The 19,862-nt window shown below is 38.6% G+C and overlaps 2 protein-coding genes across 2 annotated transcripts; both read right to left on the bottom strand.

Moving 5' to 3' along the window:
• Positions 1–4,098: 4,098 nt before the first annotated feature.
• LOC143988190 (somatostatin-1-like) lies at positions 4,099–6,297 on the bottom strand. The gene is made up of 2 exons (XM_077487569.1): positions 6,069–6,297; positions 4,099–4,477 (listed from the first exon to the last, which is right to left on the bottom strand). The coding sequence occupies exons 1-2, from the start codon at positions 6,201–6,203 to the stop codon at positions 4,265–4,267; spliced, it is 348 nt and encodes a 115-aa protein (XP_077343695.1). The 5' UTR covers positions 6,204–6,297; the 3' UTR covers positions 4,099–4,264.
• A 7,883-nt stretch (positions 6,298–14,180) lies between these two features.
• LOC143988189 (somatostatin-1) lies at positions 14,181–16,889 on the bottom strand. The gene is made up of 2 exons (XM_077487568.1): positions 16,653–16,889; positions 14,181–14,679 (listed from the first exon to the last, which is right to left on the bottom strand). The coding sequence occupies exons 1-2, from the start codon at positions 16,785–16,787 to the stop codon at positions 14,467–14,469; spliced, it is 348 nt and encodes a 115-aa protein (XP_077343694.1). The 5' UTR covers positions 16,788–16,889; the 3' UTR covers positions 14,181–14,466.
• Between the last annotated feature and the right edge of the window lie 2,973 nt (positions 16,890–19,862).

The following is a 19,862-nucleotide window of genomic DNA, read 5'->3' as shown; positions in this document are numbered from 1 at the left end:
TGTGTTTTAGTACAAGAATTAAAAGGCTGCAGATAATACAGTGGTGTAAAATTGCCCTGGAGCAGGGCAATTTAAATAACAGGGCTAGGCCCAAATTTACTAGAGACAGGAGTTCTGTCAGTTGCTTTAGCCCCCATTCACATTAGAGTGACTTGGCATGTGATTTGACAGGTAAAATTGCATGACAAGTTGCACCCTATTATCAGCAATGGCAAATCTCAAATCGGTGAAATGCCAACTTTCTAGTGCCGCATCGATTTGAAAAAGTAGTTCACTACTTTTGGCGATTTCAGGCGCGGCTTTGAAATCATGCGACTTCATCTGAAATTACACGATTTCAAAGCCACGTCAGTGCTACTTCAGGTGAGACTTGGATAGACATCTGTGCATGAAGCCGCACAGATGTCAAGTTCCAAGTCTCACCTGAAGTAGCACTGACGTGGCTTTGAAATCGTGTGATTTCAGATGAAGTCGCATGATTTCAAAGCTGCATTCAGTGTGAACAAGTGCTAACTATAAGAATTAAGATACTGCAGAATAAAAAGCCGGTACAGCCAGCCAATGCATGTCATTTCAAGGATTTGTGCAATTTTAATCAGGAATGATAGGTCTAACTGGTGTTCCAATTATCTATGGGGATAGAGGGATGTGGAAAATATGAGTGATATAATGTGAGGTGGTCTAAGTACAAACTGTTCTTGCCCTTTTTTTTTCTTCAAACAATGCAGTGATATGCTGTGAAAAAAAGACAGATCCAATAAAACCAGATGGTCAGTAAAATTCTCCACAAGGCTCATTCAAACTAAAATGAAAATAAAAAAGAGAATTCCTTTAACCTAAAATAAAAGCTTTAGCAACAAAAGCAGCCTTCGGGACCTGACAGTGCCCTTTAGTACTTCTGTGAACATGTTATTCTCCCCTAGTTTGGAAAGGAGGAAATGCTGGAGAGAAGAGATCCACTTTAAGTAATTTGTATGGGCTATGTTGGGCCAAATAAACTATTTCCATTAGAGAACAATCCGGCTGCTGTTTGTGCTGTGATATACTCATAGGTGTGCACAGCCTTTTGCATTAGGTTGCGCAAGCTAAATCTCACACACATGCATGTATACTTTATATATATATATATATATATATATATATATATATATATATATATATATTCTTCCTTGCGACACTCTGCCCCGCCGTCACATTATCTCCTTGTGTGCAGATTCAGAGTGAAGGAGAAATTCTTGCAAACTTCTCTTATAAACAGAGCAGCTCAGTGGGAGATCTTTCCCATCTCCCCACTGGCACACAGAGTGAACATGCAAATGCAAACAGGGTGATTTGGGTGTGCCCAGGCACAGCCAGCACACCCTGTGCACATGCCTATTATATATAGATATATTGTAGTTATAATAGCTACATACAGTAAGCAGTGCTTTTTTCTGCACCAATACAGGCAACTACGAGGCAAGTGCAAGTTTTCTTCTGGTCGAGGTGAAGAACGTGTAGATGATGTCACAATTTCTGCCTGGGCCAGAGGAAGCCTATATTCATTGATATTCATATATAAAAATATAAGTGAGGGAAACATTCAGCCCAGCTCTTTTTAATTCTACCCGCAGAGGAAAAGTTGTACGTCTGACATAATCATTAAAACAAAATGATGTAGGATTCAGTTTATATGTAAATATCTGAAGTTCATTGCAATATACTTGATGAATACGTTGCAATGCATTAGATGCAGTGATTATAATTTGATATGTTATACTCACATATAAATATAATTTTCTTTTTATACATTTTATCTGATGAACACCAGCAAAGTAATTATCTGATGCCATAACACATAGAATAACTGTTACACACAGCTAATCTGAAAAAATAGCAACACAAATCAAAAAGTGTTGCTAAATATTTACAATGCAGCAGCTAGATAGGCACAATTAATAAGAAAATGTTACAAAAGGATTATAGCTACCTACATGGCTAATCCTGAGGAAATAGTGTGGGCAAAAAAAATAATAAAAAATAACAAACATGTTATTCTTACCTCCTCTGTGCAGTTGGTTTTGCATAGAGCAGCCTGGATCCTCCTCTTCTTGGGTCATTCTTTGCTGCTCCTGCCCCCCCCCCCCCCCCATAAAGTGCCTCCTCAGCCAGCATTGTTCTATGGGGGCACCGAGCTGAGTCAGAGCTCTAGATATCCATACAGACACGGAGCCTGACCAGGCCCCAGCCCCCTTTCTCCCCTGATTGGCTGACTGACTATGACTGACAGTTGCGAGAGTCAATGATGCTGCTGCTGTGTCTTAGCCAATCAGGAGAAGTGTCCCAGATGTCCAAGCGACTTGTGGACATCGCTGGAGAGAGATGGGACTCAGGTAAGTAATTGGGGGGTACTGGGGAGGCTGCTACACACAGAAGGTTTTTTTACCTTAAAGGAGAAGTCCAGCCTGAGCTCATTTGGCAGGGCTTCTCCTTATAGGTCACAGGAGTGCAATTCATTTTGCACTCCTGTGACCCATTTTCAGCAGAGCGCAATCTAAAGTCTGCTCTCTTCTGACGTCACCAAGATCAGTCCAGGTACCACATCATTCCGACTTCCAAAGCCTGGATCCGCCAAGTGCTTGTACTGATGGCAGTCTCAGCCTCTCAGCGAGCCGCTTAGATGACCACTCCCCACCCCTCCACAGCTCAGCGCTCCAGTGAGCATGGAGAAGCAGAGCAGGATGCTGCATTCACCTAGGTAAGTATGATGGAGCAAAAACCCTTACTTCTCTTTTAATGCATAGAATGCATTAAGATAAGAAAAAACCTTCTGCCTTTACAACTCCTTTAAGGGCCAAAGTACTTGACCAAAGTCATGACTAAGTGAAGCTTGCATATACCTTAAAGTGTTAGTAAACCCAAAACCTGCATTCACTATATCTGGTCTCACACAGTACACTGAACATGGGAATGCAATTATTTTAGTAAATATAAACTGCTAAATACCCTTTCTCATCAGCAGTATATTGCAGTCTTGTGACTTTGATCAGTTCTTAGTAAAGATTGTTGGAGGAGTTTTCATTCCCCCCGATCCTCTGTCTGGACATGTCTGGACAGTGCTGATTTGCCCTGTGCTGATCACATGAACCCTCCCAAGAAAAAAAAAAACTCTCTGGCAATACACACCAAAACTGAGCATGTGCAGCCCGTCCATTGGCATATGTAAATATTAGGTTATTTTTTGGAGATAGTGGAAGAAGATGAGGATCAGAAAGACAGGATCAACCAGCCTTTATACACAATGCAAAGGATTAACCCCTTAGGTTTTTTCGAGACAGTGGAAGAAGATAAGGATCAGAGAGAGAGGATCAAACAGCCTTTATACACAATGCAAAGGATTAACCCCTTAGGTTCCACAGTGAGTATAGCAAGCATGCTTTACTGCATATACAGACTGATTTTACTGTTGTGTGTTTAGTAATACTTTAAGACCCAGTGCAAGCACTTGCTTGCCTGCAATAAATAAATGAGACCAACCACAGATACACAGCACAAATGAAAAATAATGTAAAAAGGATTGGAAAAAGTAATTTGGTTCTTAATAGCAGCCATTATTCTGTGAGAATAATAAAAAAGGAAACTGAAGCAAGGTTCAAGTCACATATTATGTGGTGTAATTATATCGTTATAGTCTTTTTAGCTTCTAGGGTTTTATGAAAAAGATTAACTGGGAATCATCTGAATCGTTATATTAAATGTTATGAACAAAGGAGGGGATTAAACTACTGAGTCTCTTTAAACAATGTGAGCTGATTACTGTTTCTTCTCAAAAAGATCATCAAATTCTGCTATAGGCCCATGCAACAAAGCTAACATGTACTGCAGATTTGAAGAGGTTAACCAACAGTTTCTGTTTTAGCCATACGACATTGATCATATCAGAAACCTCTGATGTTTGTGTACTATCCTATGTATCGTTTGAAATGGCATAGACGAAAGCACACATTCATAGCTTGAAACACGCTTTATTGCAACAGATAATTAAAAAATAGTACATCTGTGAGAATTGAAAAGTGCATATCATAATAACTATCAAAAAATCACAACCCAAGCAAATAATTTAAAATTCCAACTAAAAGTTTTATTAAACAACTCCAAATTAACATGTTTTATTCACCATAACTGTGTGTGGTATTTACAGTCTTCGACTTGTATGATCAAGGCTTTGTCTAGGGTTGAAGGAGTAGGAAAATAAAGGACCAGAGGGTAGGGGGGCTGTTAAAGGCTAACAAGACGTGAATGTTTTCCAGAAGAAGTTCTTGCAGCCAGCTTTGCGTTCTCTGGGGGCCAGAGCTGGACTGGAGTTTGCAGACCGTTCTAGTTCTAATCTAACTTCGTCTTGTTCAGCACCTCTGGGCAGGTCATCAGATTCCAAAGCATCATTGTCTGTCTGGGATGGCTCTGATAGTAATTCTGCCAGGAAGTACTTGGCCAGCTCCTGCAATCAAGGTGGAAAAGAGCAGTTAGATTAAGGATTATATAATAATGATGCATGCTAGTTGTATTCAAAATAATAGTAAAATATTTCAGCTCTCATTTTAGATCAGGTGAACAGGAAACACACTAAGTAGCATTTGGCATCTTTAAGAAAGTACAGGCATACCCCACTTTTAAGTACGCAATGGGGTTTATTTACTAAAGCTGGAAAGTGCAAAATCAGGCTCACTACTGCATAGAAACCAATGAGCTTCTAACCCCAGATTGTTCAATTAAGCTTTGGTAATAAAACCTGGAAACTCATTGGTTTCTATGCAGAAGTGAGCCTGATTTTTCACTTTCCAGCTTTAGTAAATAAATCCCATTGTGTACTTAAAAGTGGGGTATGCCTGCATGTAATAGATCCCATTACATACAGATATTAACCCGTGTTGAACATAAATTAAATCAGCCAAATCTAGTGTGAGAGTGATGTGCAATCATTAAAATAGGTTAAATGATGGATTATCATCTGGGGCAATTGAGATGTCAGAAGTTCTGTGCTCTTCATTAAATGCTACATTAGACAGCCCTTACTGCAGAATTGAACTTCATTATCTGCTACAGCATGTGTTGGGAAATATACTTATTACAGTAATTAAGATATTTTTTTTCTGTAAAGGAGTTATGAAACACTGTGTCAAACTATTAAAGTGGTCTTTGCCTTTACTATAATGTGAATTTTGGATATTTCAAAACACCGCAGAAATTCAGCCACTCAATCATAGCTCAAAAATCATTGCCAGGGGATTCTTGTATGAATGTCAAATTAAATGGAAATCAAACTTGTTGCCCCTTATTAGTCAAACTTACATATATTTAATAAAAAAAATATGACATTTTGATGTTATAAGCAACTTCACCAGTTGTATGAGCTGTAGATTTCATATTTGACCCCCACCAGCTCTTTAAATTCAACACAAATTTGCATTGAATTCAGCACCTTGGATAGCTCAAAACTGATCCTAGCAGTTCTAGTACAACAAAGCTGTACATTAATTAACAATCTAGCATTGCTAAGACTGACAATGCAACGTAGGTAAATAATGGGAGACAAGCAAATGTTGAACTCTTTTAAGCTAAATTGCAGACTGAGGGGTTGATTTGCTGAAACTGGAGAGGGCAAAATCTGGTGCAGCTGTGCATGGTAACCAGTCAGTTTTTTACTTTAGCTTGTTCAATTAAACTTTACTGAAAAAAAAAAAACTGGAAGCTGGTTTCTATGCACAGCTGCACCAGTTTTAGTAAATCAACCCCTTTGTGCCCATGTCAAAAATTCTTGCCTGATATCATAACGAAAGACACTTTTTAATTATAAGGGGTCTATCCATAAATGTTTTCATCAAAGACTGACACAACTTTAACCCAAGATTCACACATTTTTCCCAACAGAATTAAAATTGGACAAAGATATGATCTGTAAAAAGCTATGTGAATGCATTTATATAAATACCCCTATGAGTAAAGTAAACAAATCTGCAAGGTAAAAGTATCTTTTCCCTAGTAGTATTTCAGCTGCATGCACAGACAGATTCATATAGAAGGCTACGTACCTGTTTTCCTGCTGCTGCCAGAGATTTCTGCAGGAACTGGCGTAGTCTCGGATCTGTAGGTGTAGCTGAGATTGAGCTCATAGCCAGAGCTAGTGAGAGTAGGGTCAGAACACACCGCACTTGACAGGACTGCATCTCTATAATAGGATCTCCCAGTTAATTGAAGAGACAGTGCTATCAGAGCTAAGGAAACTGCTGTGACTGTTTCTTTTGCTTCTGCTCCTGGGATCTCTTTAGCCCCCTTTTAAACTCTCCATCATACGTCAGCAAAGGAAGAGCCCCCTCCTCCCCCCTCTTTTCCCTGAGATAGCCACCACTTTTACGCACCATTACCCCAAAGTAGATAAATCAGTAAAGCCACAACCATCAAAAGCAATCTGAAGGTTTTTGGTATTTTTTCTAGTGTTTCATGATTATAGTGTTTACTTAATCTTTAAGCATATTCACAGCATGTCTGGTTTTTACGTGCTACAAGATCATATAACCCAGTCTGTGCCAGTCACCCCCCTGTCTTCCTGACTATGAATCAACTGTGTGTCATCTCTTTTGTTTTGTAATTGCTGTTCGTTGGTGGCAACATTATTATTCATTCCTCTAAGAACATTGAATACCTGCCAAACATGGTCCTAGTTTTATCATCAAACTCTAAAATTTCAAATCAAATTCTCAAACTTTTTGATTATATTCACTTATGTACAGTACAGTCTAAGTACAACAGAAAATACTTTTTCAGACTTCATTTGCTTGTCCTGCCTTCTCTGTTTGCATTTTTGATGGTCGCCTTTACAAAGGAAAAAAAAATCAGGACAGCTGCACTGCTCAGATCTTTTATAAACCACCTATATTATCATAGAGGGGGAAGAACAAGACAGTGGTGGCCACCTTTCTTTTTTAATTACAATTTGAATTATGATATAACTTTTGCTGCTTTTGCACAGTAAGGTTGAAGACATGCACAGATCATGTAACTTTGATAGGACAGTTCTTAATCTTGGGAGGAAAAAAAAAGCTAAAATAGGGTGGATTTGGGTGGATTTGGAGGTGTTCTGTTGTTGAGGAATCAAAAAGCTCTCGGATGAGTTAAGGAGCTGTCAACATAAACTTCTCAAAGATTGCAGGTTTAGTAGATATTTAAGTAGAAAGAAATTCCATTCTGGAAAAGCATTCTATCTATCTATCTATCATCGCCACACACATCTTTTTATGACTTGTGAACATACTAATTTCTTCATAGCAGACATACCCTTATTCTAGTTTCCTCTGCAAATGACAGATCACATAACATGACTAACTATAGAAGTGACAGTAAACCCTTCTGACAACCTTTGCTCTTCAATGTGCAGTAATTCCCTAGAGAATAGTAAATGGTATTTCCCTAGGGAACACCCCACCACTGCATATTTACTGGGACTGGTAGGACACATTTTCTGTGCTGCTTTGATAAGGGTATTCCATGCAAAAATCAATATATGAATTAAATAGCTGTACCAGGGGGATCCTTCGTGCTGCATGTTTCCATCTGTTTTGTCAAGGTTCACATAGCTTGTTATTGAAGTGGAATTCCCTTCTCTTTTCTGTTCTGGTGTGAGCACAACATGTTGCTTGAAGCAATTGGTTATTATTCACATCAAATTTTAACAAAATGAGTGTGAAGAATAAATGAAGAAGGTAAATCTATTGTGAAGATGCAGAGAATGTTAATTGTAAGTTTTATCAGTAAGAAAGTTTTCCTAGCATAATCACCATCAAGCCATTAGTCATTTAAAAAAAATGACAGGAACATGAGCCACCATTATATGATTGTAGGATAGCTAAAAAGTTCATTTTAATCCATGTTTCTAATCTATTTGCACTTCAAGTTATTTAATCCTTTACCACTCCTTCAAACACTTAAAGGCGATCATAGAAAAAAAAATATGCATTACACCTGTGCTGTGTTCCAGATATCGAGTATAGACAAGAATGTCTCTATGCTTCATGACATCACATTATACAGTTCTATGAATACTCATCGTAACGCTACCTCCTATTGCTACCTGTCCAATAGCCAAGTGTGAACATATACTAACTCTGTCAATAAAATTAAAATTTTCTGTAGGCAGAATCTTCTTTAACCACTTGCTACCTGGGCATGTAAACCCCCCTCCTACCCAGACCAATTTTCAGCTTTCAGCGCTGATGCATTTTGAATGACAATTGCGCAGTCACACAACACTGTACCCAAATTAAATTTTTATATATTTTTTCCCCCAAATGGAGCTTTCTTTTGGTAGTATTTGATCACCTGTGCAATTTTTATTTTTTTGTTTAAAAAAATGTAAAAATACAGAATTTAAAAAAATATATATATATTTTTTTATTTTGTTATAACATTTAAAAAAACTGGTAATTTTTGTCTGTCATTGATGTACGCTGATGAGGCGGCAGTGATAGGCACTGATAGGTGGCAGTGATGGGCACTGATGGGTGGCAGTCATGGGCACCTTTGCGTTACACTGATAGGGAGCACTTCTAGGTGGAACTGATTGGCATCACAGGTGGGCATTGATAGGTGGCACTTGTGGGCACTTTCAAGTGGCAATTATGAGGCATAATTGCCTCTTCCATTTCGGGACCAATGTCCCTTTAAGGTGAGCCGGTGATCGGCTTTTTTTTTCTCCTCCGCTGTCAGCGTGAGGAGAAAAAAAAGCGATCACCGAGCTTTTGTTTTGATCATTTGATCAGCTGTCATTGGCTGACAGCTGATCACATGGTAAGGGCCGGGACCGGCCCCTTACTCAGTTCGGTGATCACCTGAGTCTCAGTGACTCAGTGATCACGGCGCGTGCGGTGACTCAGGGAGCGTGCACAGGGGAGGCCTCCCGGGAATTCACATCCGTGCTGTGGCCATCATTCGGCTATAGCACGAATGTCAGGTGGTTAATGATTCCTTCAATGGTTAGTTCACCTTCAATTAAAAAAATTCCTATGCATTACAAATTTACCAGTACACTAATATGCTGCCTTACATTTTGTAAAAAAAATGCATACTGTGCAAGCTGCTTGTTCCATTGCCCTTTCCTCTCTGTCCTGCTTAGGTAGCAGGATGAACTGACCATTGGATTGGATACGTGCCCCAGCATCTCACAAATGAGCACATATGAGCACTGAGTTTTGTTTCCTAAATAACCATGAACTTACCCTTAAGGAATACATAAAGTAGTTGTAAAGTAATTGTAAAGACTGGCTTTTCTGGGGCACTGGGAGCCATTGCTGTCAATCAAAGCCAGTGACGAGGCAGGGCCGAATCCCATCATGTCAAAGAACGCAGCAGTGGGGCTTGGGTCCAAGCACACATGCTTGCAGCTTCCCATGGAGGGCACTGGTCTGAGAGGAGGGGCCAGGAGCACTGGCAGGGGATCCAAAAAGAGGAGGTTCATGGCAGATCTGTGCAATTCGATAAAGGTAAATATAGACATGTTTGTTATTTTTTTTAAAAATACCTTTCCAACTGTTTTAAGGAAAATCCTGCCTAGAGGATGTAGATTTATTAGCAAATTAACTATATGATCATATATATGGCAAGATACCAATAGGTGCAAGTATGTAGGTTGGGAAGGAAAATTCTGCCTAAAGAAAATGTATTGACAATTTTTTTTACAAATATACAGTATCTCACAAAAGTGAGTACACCCCTCACATTTTTGTAAATATTTTATTATATCTTTTCATGTGACAACACTGAAGAAATTACACTTTACTACAATGTAAAGTAGTGAGTGTACAGCTTGTGTAAATTTGCTGTCCCCTCAAAATAACTCAACACACTGCCATTAATGTCTAAACTGCTGGCAACAAAAGTTAATACACCCCTAAGTGAAAATGTCCAAATTGGGCCCAATTAGCCATTTTCACTCCCCGTTGTCATGTGACTCGCTTGTGTTACAAGGTCTCAGGTGTGAATGGGGAGCAGGTGTGTTAAATTTGGTTTTGTTGCTCTCACTCTATCATACTGGTCACTGGAAGTTCAACATGGCACCTCATGGCAAAAAGAATTGTTGCTTTACTAAAAGATGGCATAGGCTATAAGAAGATTGGCAAGACCCTGAAACTGAGCTGCAGCACGGTGGCCAAGACCATACAGCCGTTTAACAGAACAGGTTAACCTTAGAGCAGGCCTCGCCATGATCGACCAAAGAAGTTGAGTACACATGCTCAGCATCATCAGCTTCCAGGTTTTTTTTTTAATCAAAGCTTAATTGAACAGGCTGAGGTCAGAAGCTGATTAACTAGCTACCATGCAGAACTGCACCAAGTTTTGCTCTCTCCAGTCTTACTAAACCAACCCTATAGTTTTTGGCCTCATGGCCAATGTGGACATCAGTTCCCACAGCTCCTTTTATGTTATAAAGCTGTAGTATGGGTGCTAGGTATATACCACCCCAGATTGTGACACTATGCAGTTGATTTTTTTTTTTTTGTCAAAGCCTTGAACAAACTGCCCAGCTGGACTAGATTTTGCTCTAGTCAGTTTTAGAAAGAAAAAAAAAAAAAAAAATATATATATATATATATATATATATATATATATATATATATATATATATATATATATAAAATTATTATTATTATTATTATTATTATTAATATTATTATTATATATGTTTTAAAGTGAATAAATGCACTGCTTAAATGCTCATAAAAGCAAAGCAAACATCCATCAATCCCGAGAGGCACCTTATAGGTGAATGAACCTTGACTAAATAGATGAACAGTGATCTTCCACCAACACCACAGTAAGCCAAGCCTCTTACCTTTACAACTGGACCACTATATTATAGGTGGTCAAAAACGCCCAAACATCAATCCACCACGGACTGCTCTAGCATGGATCTGGGCATCACTCCTCATGTTGAAAGGTGTAAAATCAAAACCACTTCATGGTGTAGTATATCAAAACTGTTTAAATTAATTAAAACCACATCTATATATCCACACAGTAGTATATATAAACAGGCATGTCATATGAAAAGTTCCTGTTTCAGACCGATAAGATGGCCACAGTCCTCATGCACAGTAGTGCCACGCATCCAAAATCTTTAACCTACGCTGCGTTTCGTTGTATCCAATGTCATCAGGGATACAAGGTTCATTCACCTATCAGGTGCTTCTCTGAATTGATGGATGTTTGCTTTACTTTTATGGACATTTAAACGATGCATTTCTTCGCTTTAAATTTGCATATTATTGCCCATAATTTATGCTAGCTGCTGTCCGCGTATCGTCTTTGTAACCTAAGCACAGTATTATTTATATATAAATGGGAAGGCTGTCCACAAGGTTTAGGAGTGTGTCTATGGGAATACTTGATCATTCTTCCAGAAGTTCATTTATGAGGTCAGGCACTGATGTGAACGAGAAGGCCTGGCTCACAGTCTCCACTCAAACTCATCCCAAAGGTGTTCTATCGGGTTGAGGTCAGGACTCCTTGCAGACCAGTCAAGTTCCTCCACCCTAAATTCACTCATCTATGTTTTTATGCACCTTGCTTTGTGCACTGGTGTAAAAGGATGTGTCCCAATACTTTTGGTAACATAGTGTATATACATACCGTATATATAAATATATATATATATATATATACAGCGCCTAGAGGCGATTCAGTTCGCATTGTGCGCTATACAAGTATTTCATTCATTCATTCATATATATATATATATATATATATATATATATATATATATATATATATATATATATATATATATATAAACACGTGTACATGCACACACACATACTATACAGGAAGAGTACAGAATTGAGTATATTCAACTGCTGGGATCCTTGTGTTGGTATCTTTTTGCACAGAAAGATCTGGTCTTTGGTCCAGAGGATATTGACAATGAAGAGGTGTCTGTGCACTCAAGTGTCTAAGTATACATTTAGGAGGATTAATAGGATGGTTGAGATTACGAGAGGAGGTTAGCATAAGAGGGAACTTTCGTGTAGGGCATCACTTCCTGTGCTGGGAGCTCTGCACTTTGAATTTATTAAATTATACACAAATGCTGTATATGCTGTATCAGCCCTGCATTGTATGTGATGATATCAGTGGGTGACCATCAGCTGGTGCACCTTTGCACCTTAAAGGAGAGGCTGTAGGACTGGTCACACAGAATAGAGAGGCTGCTGGAGCGAAGAATTAAGTCAAGAAATACAGCTTAACCCCTAGACCTAACAAGCATTTAACTTCTGCAGTGGAGTGGGGAGGGGAGGGGGTGTATCTTATTCCCCTTCTATGGAACTAAGGGGCCAAGCCCAACCCCTGAAAAACAACCCCACACCATAATTCTCACTTCGCCAAATGATTTGGACCACTGCACAAAGCAAGGTCCATAAAGACATGGATGAGTGAGTTTGGGGTGCGGTCCTGACCTCAACCTGATAGAAAACCTTTGGGATGAATTAGAGCCGAGACTGTGAGCAAGGCCTTCTTGTCCATATCAGTGCCTGACCTCACAAATATGCTTCTGGAAGAATGATCAAACATTCCCATAGACACACTCCTAAACCTTGTGGACAGCTTGAAGTTGAAGCTGTTATAGCTGCAAGGGGTGGGCTAACTCAATATTGAACCCTACGGACTAAGACTGGGATGTCATTAAAGTACATGTACGTGTAAAAGGATGTGTCCCAATACTTTTGGTAACATAGTGTATATACATACCATATATATATATATATATATACACACACACATACTATACAGGAAGAGTACAGAATTGAGTATCTTCAACTGCTGGGATCCTTGTGTTGGTATCTTTTTGCACAGAAAGGTCTGGTCTTTGGTGCAGAGGATATTGACAAAGAAGAGGTGTCTGTGCAATCAAGTGTCTAAGTATACATTTAGGAGGATTAATAGGATGGTTGAGATTACGAGAGGAGGTTAGCATAAGAGGGAACTTTCATGTAGGGCATCACTTCCTGTGCTGGGAGGTCTGCACTTTGAATTTATTAAATTATACACAAATGCTGTATAAGATTCTCTTACATTTCTCATTCTCTTTATACCTTAGGTCCTTAACATGGCAGAAAAATGCTTAAAAAACATATTTTTTTTAAAAATCCGAAGCTGGAAGCAAAAAATACCCTTGGAGTGCCCAGTGCATCTCCCCCCTGTAAGGGTTACATGCTCATTAAGTCTAGGGGTAGAGCAAAAAGGCTATCGGTCCTGCATTGTATGTGATGATATCAGTGGGTGACCATCAGCTGGTGCACCTTAAAGGAGAGGCTGTGGGACTGGTCACACAGAATAGAGAGGCTGCTGGAGCGAAGAATTAAGTCAAGTAATACAGCTTAACCCCTAGACCTAACAAGCATTTAACTTCTGCAGTGGGGTGGGGAGGAGAGGGGGATCTGATTTAACAGATGTGAATGGCTGAGGTCAATGGATATCAGTGGCTGCATTTTTGGTATTGATAAATAAGTTATTATAGCCATCTATCTTTATTCTCTGTAAAAAAAATAAAAATAATAATAATAATCCTCCACTAATTTGAGCAGGAAATGTGCAATGTGCAAACAAGAGGCAGGCTATGCAACAAAACCCTCACATGGATTGTATGGAGATGTATCTCCTCTCTGTAGAGCCTGTGTGATGATGAACATGTGGGAGGGGAGAAAGAAGAGCATCTCTCTGTCTTTCGTTACTGAATTTTGTTTGATGCCTGCTGCCCTGCTCGTTGACTTACAAGACAGGTAGTGGAATTACATGTGACATTTCGCATTGGAAGAAACTTTGCCACAAGGTAAGGGGAGCTATGCAAACCTCATTAAAATATACTGCTCGTGAAAGTGCATCTATCCTTTACATGTCATGAACAATGAAGAGGATAAAACCATTGAGTCTCATTAAACAATGTAAGCTGATTGTTCCTTTTTCTTAGATAATGGTCTTATACAGCCAAGCTTATATGTACTCCAGAACTGAAGAGGTTAACCCAGCACTCTCTCTTCTGTTTGTACAATGCTGATCAGATGAGACACCTGTGTATGGGAATGGTGTTTTTCTATTGTCCTGATGCCCCTTCATTTTAAAATGACTTTAAATAAAATTATGACAAAGACGAAAGATTAAATTCATAGCTTGAAACACGCTTTATTGCAACAGATAATTAAAAAATAGTACATCTGTAAGAATTGAAAAGTGCATATTGTGTAAACTATAAAGAAAATCACAACCCAAGCAAATTATCTACAGTTTGAACTAAAAGTTTTATTAAACAACTCCAAATTAACATGTTTTATTCACCATAACTGTGTGTGGTATTTACAGTCTTCGGCTTGTATGATCAAGGCTTTGTCTAGGGTTGAAGGAGTAGGAAAATAAAGGACCAGAGGGTAGGGGGGCTGTTGAAGGCTAACAAGACGTGAATGTTTTCCAGAAGAAGTTCTTGCAGCCAGCTTTGCGGTCTCTGGGGCCCAGGGCTGGACTGGAGTTTGCAGACCGTTCCAGTTCCAACCTGACTTCGTCTTGTTCTGCACCTCTGGGCAGGTCGTCAGATTCCAAAGCATCATTGTCTGTCTGGGATGGCTCTGATAGTAATTCTGCCAGAAAGTACTTGGCCAGCTCCTGCAAACAGAGAGGAAAAGAGTTAGATTAAAAATTCTCTGAAAAATTACACATAATGGTTGTATTAGAAATATTAGTAAAATGGTCCCGTTGTCCTCAGATGCACATGAAATACTTTGCACAATAAATTGCATTTAGCATCTTTAAAAAAATATGTAAGGAATGTAATCACAAAGCGCACAAACATCAAATGTCAGACATATCAGAAATAATTATACTAGAAAATGTTATATCTAGCATAAGATTTATGTACGCTCAATAAAATGGATAAATGACAGGTTGTCATCTTCAACTTTAGAGTTGTCTAGAATTACATAGTTAGTCTGGTTGAAAAAAGACACAAGTCCATCCAATTCAACCAATAAAAGGGGGAAAAAAATAAGGGAAAGGAAAAATAGTTTTGAAATTACTTGTTCTCTTTATGAAATGCTACATTAAACAGCTTTTATTGCAAGGCTGAACAGAATTATGCACTGCAACGCATGTTGAGAAATGCATATAATACAGTATTTAGTTACTATGTGTCACTTTTTCAGTTACAGAAGTTATTATCCACTGAGTCGAGCTGTGTAATCTCAGTCTGTACTGAAATGTGTTATATATGTATATATATATATATATATATATATATATATAAAGATGACGGGACACAATCTCCAATGCAAAAATATTTATATCAAATGTTCTTCAAGGCATAAACGGGTCCACCCATTTATGTCTTGAAGAGCATTTGATAGAAATATTTTTGCATTGGAGATCATGTCCTATCGTCTTTTCTATTGGATATTGGGAAAAAATTGGAAGGCCACCTTGACACTGATCTCTACACGAAGTACCATAGGAACAGTAGAAGTAACCCACTTGATATTTTGTTTATATATATATATATATATATATATATATATATATATATATATATATATATATATATAGGCATACCCCACTTTTAAGTACACAATGGGATTTATTTACTAAAGCTGGAAAGTGCAAAATCAGGCTAACTTCTGCATAGAAACCAATGAGCTTCTAACCCCAGATTTGTTCAATTAATCTTTGGTAATAAAACCTGGAAGCTCATTGGTTTCTATGCAGAAGTGAGCCTGATTTTGCACTTTCCAGCTTTAGTAAATAAACCCCATTGTGTACTTAAAAGTGGGGCATGCCTGTAGTGCATATGAAAGCAGCATAAAAATTGTTTATCATGACTGTGGTTGTTACATGACAACAGGAGGAATGCAAGAACAGGGTTTCAGACCATTTCATTAAATCTCGTTTTATTGTATATATAGGCATACCCTTTGTATATATAGGCATACCCCACTTTTAAGTACACAATGGGATTTATTTACTAAAGCTGGAAAGTGCAAAATCAGGCTAACTTGTGCAAAATCAGGCTAACATTGTGTACTTAAAAGTGGGGCATGCCTGTAGTGCATATGAAAGCAGCATAAAAATTGTTTAAAAATTGTTTATCATGACTGTGGTTGTTACATGACAACAGGAGGAATGCAAGAACAGGGTTTCAGACCATTTCATTAAATCTCGTTTTATTTTTATTTTTTATGCTACTTGTCCAATAAAATTTTGGCTGTTATATGCAACTGCTCCAGGCTAGTTTTCTTAAGTTTTCATATATGCCTGGGTAAATTCTGCACAACACCTTTTGGAAAATTCAGCACCTCGGATAGCTCAACACTGATGCTAGCTAATCTAGTGGAACATTGCTGTACATAAATCAACAATTCAGATTCCGGTTAGTCTGGAATAAACAATATGCAACAAACAAAATGTAGAACTCTTTAAAACTAAGCTGCAAGTTCTGTAGCAGCCCTTGAAATTCTTACCTGATTATTATATAGCAAGGCACCTTGTATGCTTTATATGAGTTAACAAATCTGCATGTAAAAAAGGTCCCTATCCCTGTCAGTGTTTCTGCTGGTTGGACAGAAAATGTAATTTAGAAGGTTACATACCTGTTTCCCCGCTGCTGCCAAAGATTTCTGCAGGAACTGGCGTAGTCTTGGGTCTGTAGGTGCAGCTGAGATTGAGTTGATAGCCAAAGCTAGTGAGAGTAGGGTCAGGGCACACTGAACTCGACAGGACTGCATCTCTTCAATAAGTTCTCTCAGCTGACTGTGGAAACGAGTGCTATCAGAGCAGAAATGAAGCTGCTGTGACTGTTTCTTCTGCTTCTGCTCCTGGGATCTCTTTAGCCCCCTTTTAAATTCTCTATATGACGTCAGTGAAGGAAGAGCCCCCTCCTCCCCCTCTCTTTCCTGAGATAACCACCACTTTTACGCATCATTACCCCAAAGTAGATAAATCACTAAAGCCACCAACAAGAGAAGGAATTTTAAGAGGTTTCTATATTTTTTTTGCTATTTTATTGTTATACTGTTTACATAAGCTTTCAGCATAATTGAAACCTAATTGGTTTCTATGTTCTTCAAGATCATTTAACCTGATCTATGCCAGAGTCACAACCTGGTGTTCCCTGTCTATAAATCCGCTGTTTGTCATTTTAATTATATATTAATAAATTTATTTTTAAAGTGCAGATCATTGATGGCAAGATGAATATAACTATATTGAGAACTTTGTTGCTTTTACTCACTGTGGTTTAAGAATGGTTTATGCTACAGTTCTTGAAGGCATGTACAAAGAACAGAATAATTACCAATCTGATTTTTTTTTTTTTAGAATAATATAGCCAATGTCATTAATTTGTAAAGGTTTCTTATGTGTGTTGAATTACTACATAAATCAAGAAACTAAGCTATTATCAAAGTTCAGAAGCTTAATGGAATGCCTCAAAGAATTTTTGGTTAAGCAGTTCACAGTCATGAAATGACACTTGGCAATTTTCGGCAAGACTGGGTGACAATTCCATGTCAAACACCTGCTGCCAGACATCATTCTGGAGCATATCAATCCGTTTAGGAAATCTAGGTTTGATTTATTAAAACTGGAGAGTGCAAAAATGGTGAAGCTCTACAAAGAAACCAATCAGTTTCAAGGCTTTATTTTGAAAGATTAAATGAACAAGCCGAAGTTAGATTTGCTACCTTGAACAGCTGCACCAGATTTTGCACTCTCCAGTTTTAGTAAATCAACAAGTTTATGAACCACCTTTCAAGTTTATGGAGTGCTCTGTGGTTGCATATTTTCCAGTGTTCATGGGCAACTTCAGGGCACATATGGCTAGCAAGACTAGCTATTGTCAAGGAACATGTTGGCTAAGTTCACACTTATGCAATGCCAGACATCGCATGTGATTCGCACCATACTATTGTGCACATCACATGCAGTGTCTGTGCGATGCAAATTCAGCCATACAGTTTGAATTGCTAAAATCGCATCGCATTTGCACCAAAATGGTGCAGGACACTTTTTTTGGTCGGCACTGGAACTAATCACATGGGAGTTCAGACCGATTCCACAGTTTCCACTGCATTCTGCAAACCGATTTGGGGGTGTCACTAACTATATATTGACTCTGTAAGCGGTTCTCAGATGTCAATGTGAACTGCCTGTGATTCAGATGTGATGCAGGAACCCGCACAGGAATCACGGTGGTTCCCACATCACACCAGTGTAAACCGAGCCTTAACCTCCCTAGCGGTAATCCGGAGTCTGGCTCAGGTTGGGATTTTACTATCATAAGCGGTAACCCCGAGCCAGACTCGGGATCGCATCGCTGGATACAGGGAGGACACGGAGAAGTTACTTACCTTGTCCCCTGGATCCAGCGATGTCCTCCGCGCTGTGTGATCAAGCTGTCCTCCGCTTGATTCACACAGTGCCGAATGCCGCCGAGCTCCGTTCCCTGCGACGTTACGGCGCACGGGAGCGGAGATCGGCGCCAAATTCAAAAAAGTAAAAGTACACAAAACACACAGAGTACTGTAATATTACAGATTACAGTACTGTATAAAAAAAAATACACACCCCCTTTGTCCTTAGTGGTCTGTGCAGTGCCCTGCATGCACTTTTATATTATAAATACTGTTTTTTCTGCCTGGAATTTGGAGATTGTCCATAGCAACCAGAAAGTGTCCCTTTTTCAGTGTTTAAGGATTTGATTACATTATTGAATCATTTTTATTATTCTTTATTATATTATAAACGTTATCATACCTGGGATGTCTGCTAGACTCTGGTTTGAACAGATTGAAGAGTTATTCCTAAGAATTACAGGACTACAATATAAAACGCCAAATTTCCATGCAAAATAATTGTACCGCTTTCAGCACCTAAAACCAGAATGAATCATACCGCCAGGGAGGTTAATGAGGTTGTAACCCAAAAAAAAAACCTGTTTCTTTGAGGCTGGGTTCACACCTAATACCAATGTGGCTCCCAGCAGGGGCCCTGTGCATCCCCGTTTACCATTTTAGGTCCGATTTCAGCCTGAATTTTTGGCTGAATTCTAGTATAACTTACTAGAACAAAGGGGCTGGCATAAATCCTATTTAAACAGAGAGAAATGGTGGCACATCCTTAAATGAAATCAAAAAAGTTTATTGAAAATCCATAAAATCAATGAACGTGACATACATTGATCCAATAAGTTGCTCAGTGAAAGTGTTTCATAAATCCTACTCTTTGACTTTACAACCACTTTAACTTGCAAATCTGGTATTTACAGATCTATCTATCTATCTATCTATCTATCTATCTATCTATCTATCTATCTATCTATCTATCTATCTATCTATCTATCTTTTTATTTATCACCACATATACATCGTACCCACTTGCAAACCAGAACTCTGATATGTGATCATAGAGAGTTCTGCACACACGAAAAGCTTACTTAAACCTTATTTCACTTTCAAATGGCACATCACGTCATATGATTAGCTAAGGGCCAGTTCACAGAAACGCAGTCTGGATGCATTCCAGATGCTTTTCTGCATGCACGTTTTTGATGCATTTTTGCCCCCCTCTTTTTTATTAACCTCAAAGGCTAGTTCACACCAGATGCAGTTCCGTGTGCTTTTTTTCTGCACAAAATGGTGCATTCCGGTGCATTTTTTATGCTTTTTACAGCATTTCAGTACAGTCCAGTGCAGGAAAATTGCAGCATGTTCTACTTTTTTTTCCTGGAACTGGAATGTACTGGAACTGCAAGCACTGATGTGAACTATGCCATTGAAAACCATATAACCTTCTTTCCATGC

The sequence above is a fragment of the Lithobates pipiens genome, unplaced genomic scaffold (assembly GCF_037356315.1).
Source record: "Lithobates pipiens isolate NorthernLeopardFrog02 unplaced genomic scaffold, aLitPip1_a1.2 Scaffold_18, whole genome shotgun sequence".
In the NCBI taxonomy this organism is placed as follows: domain Eukaryota; kingdom Metazoa; phylum Chordata; class Amphibia; order Anura; family Ranidae; genus Lithobates; species Lithobates pipiens.
This window is presented reverse-complemented; position numbering and strand designations above follow the sequence as displayed.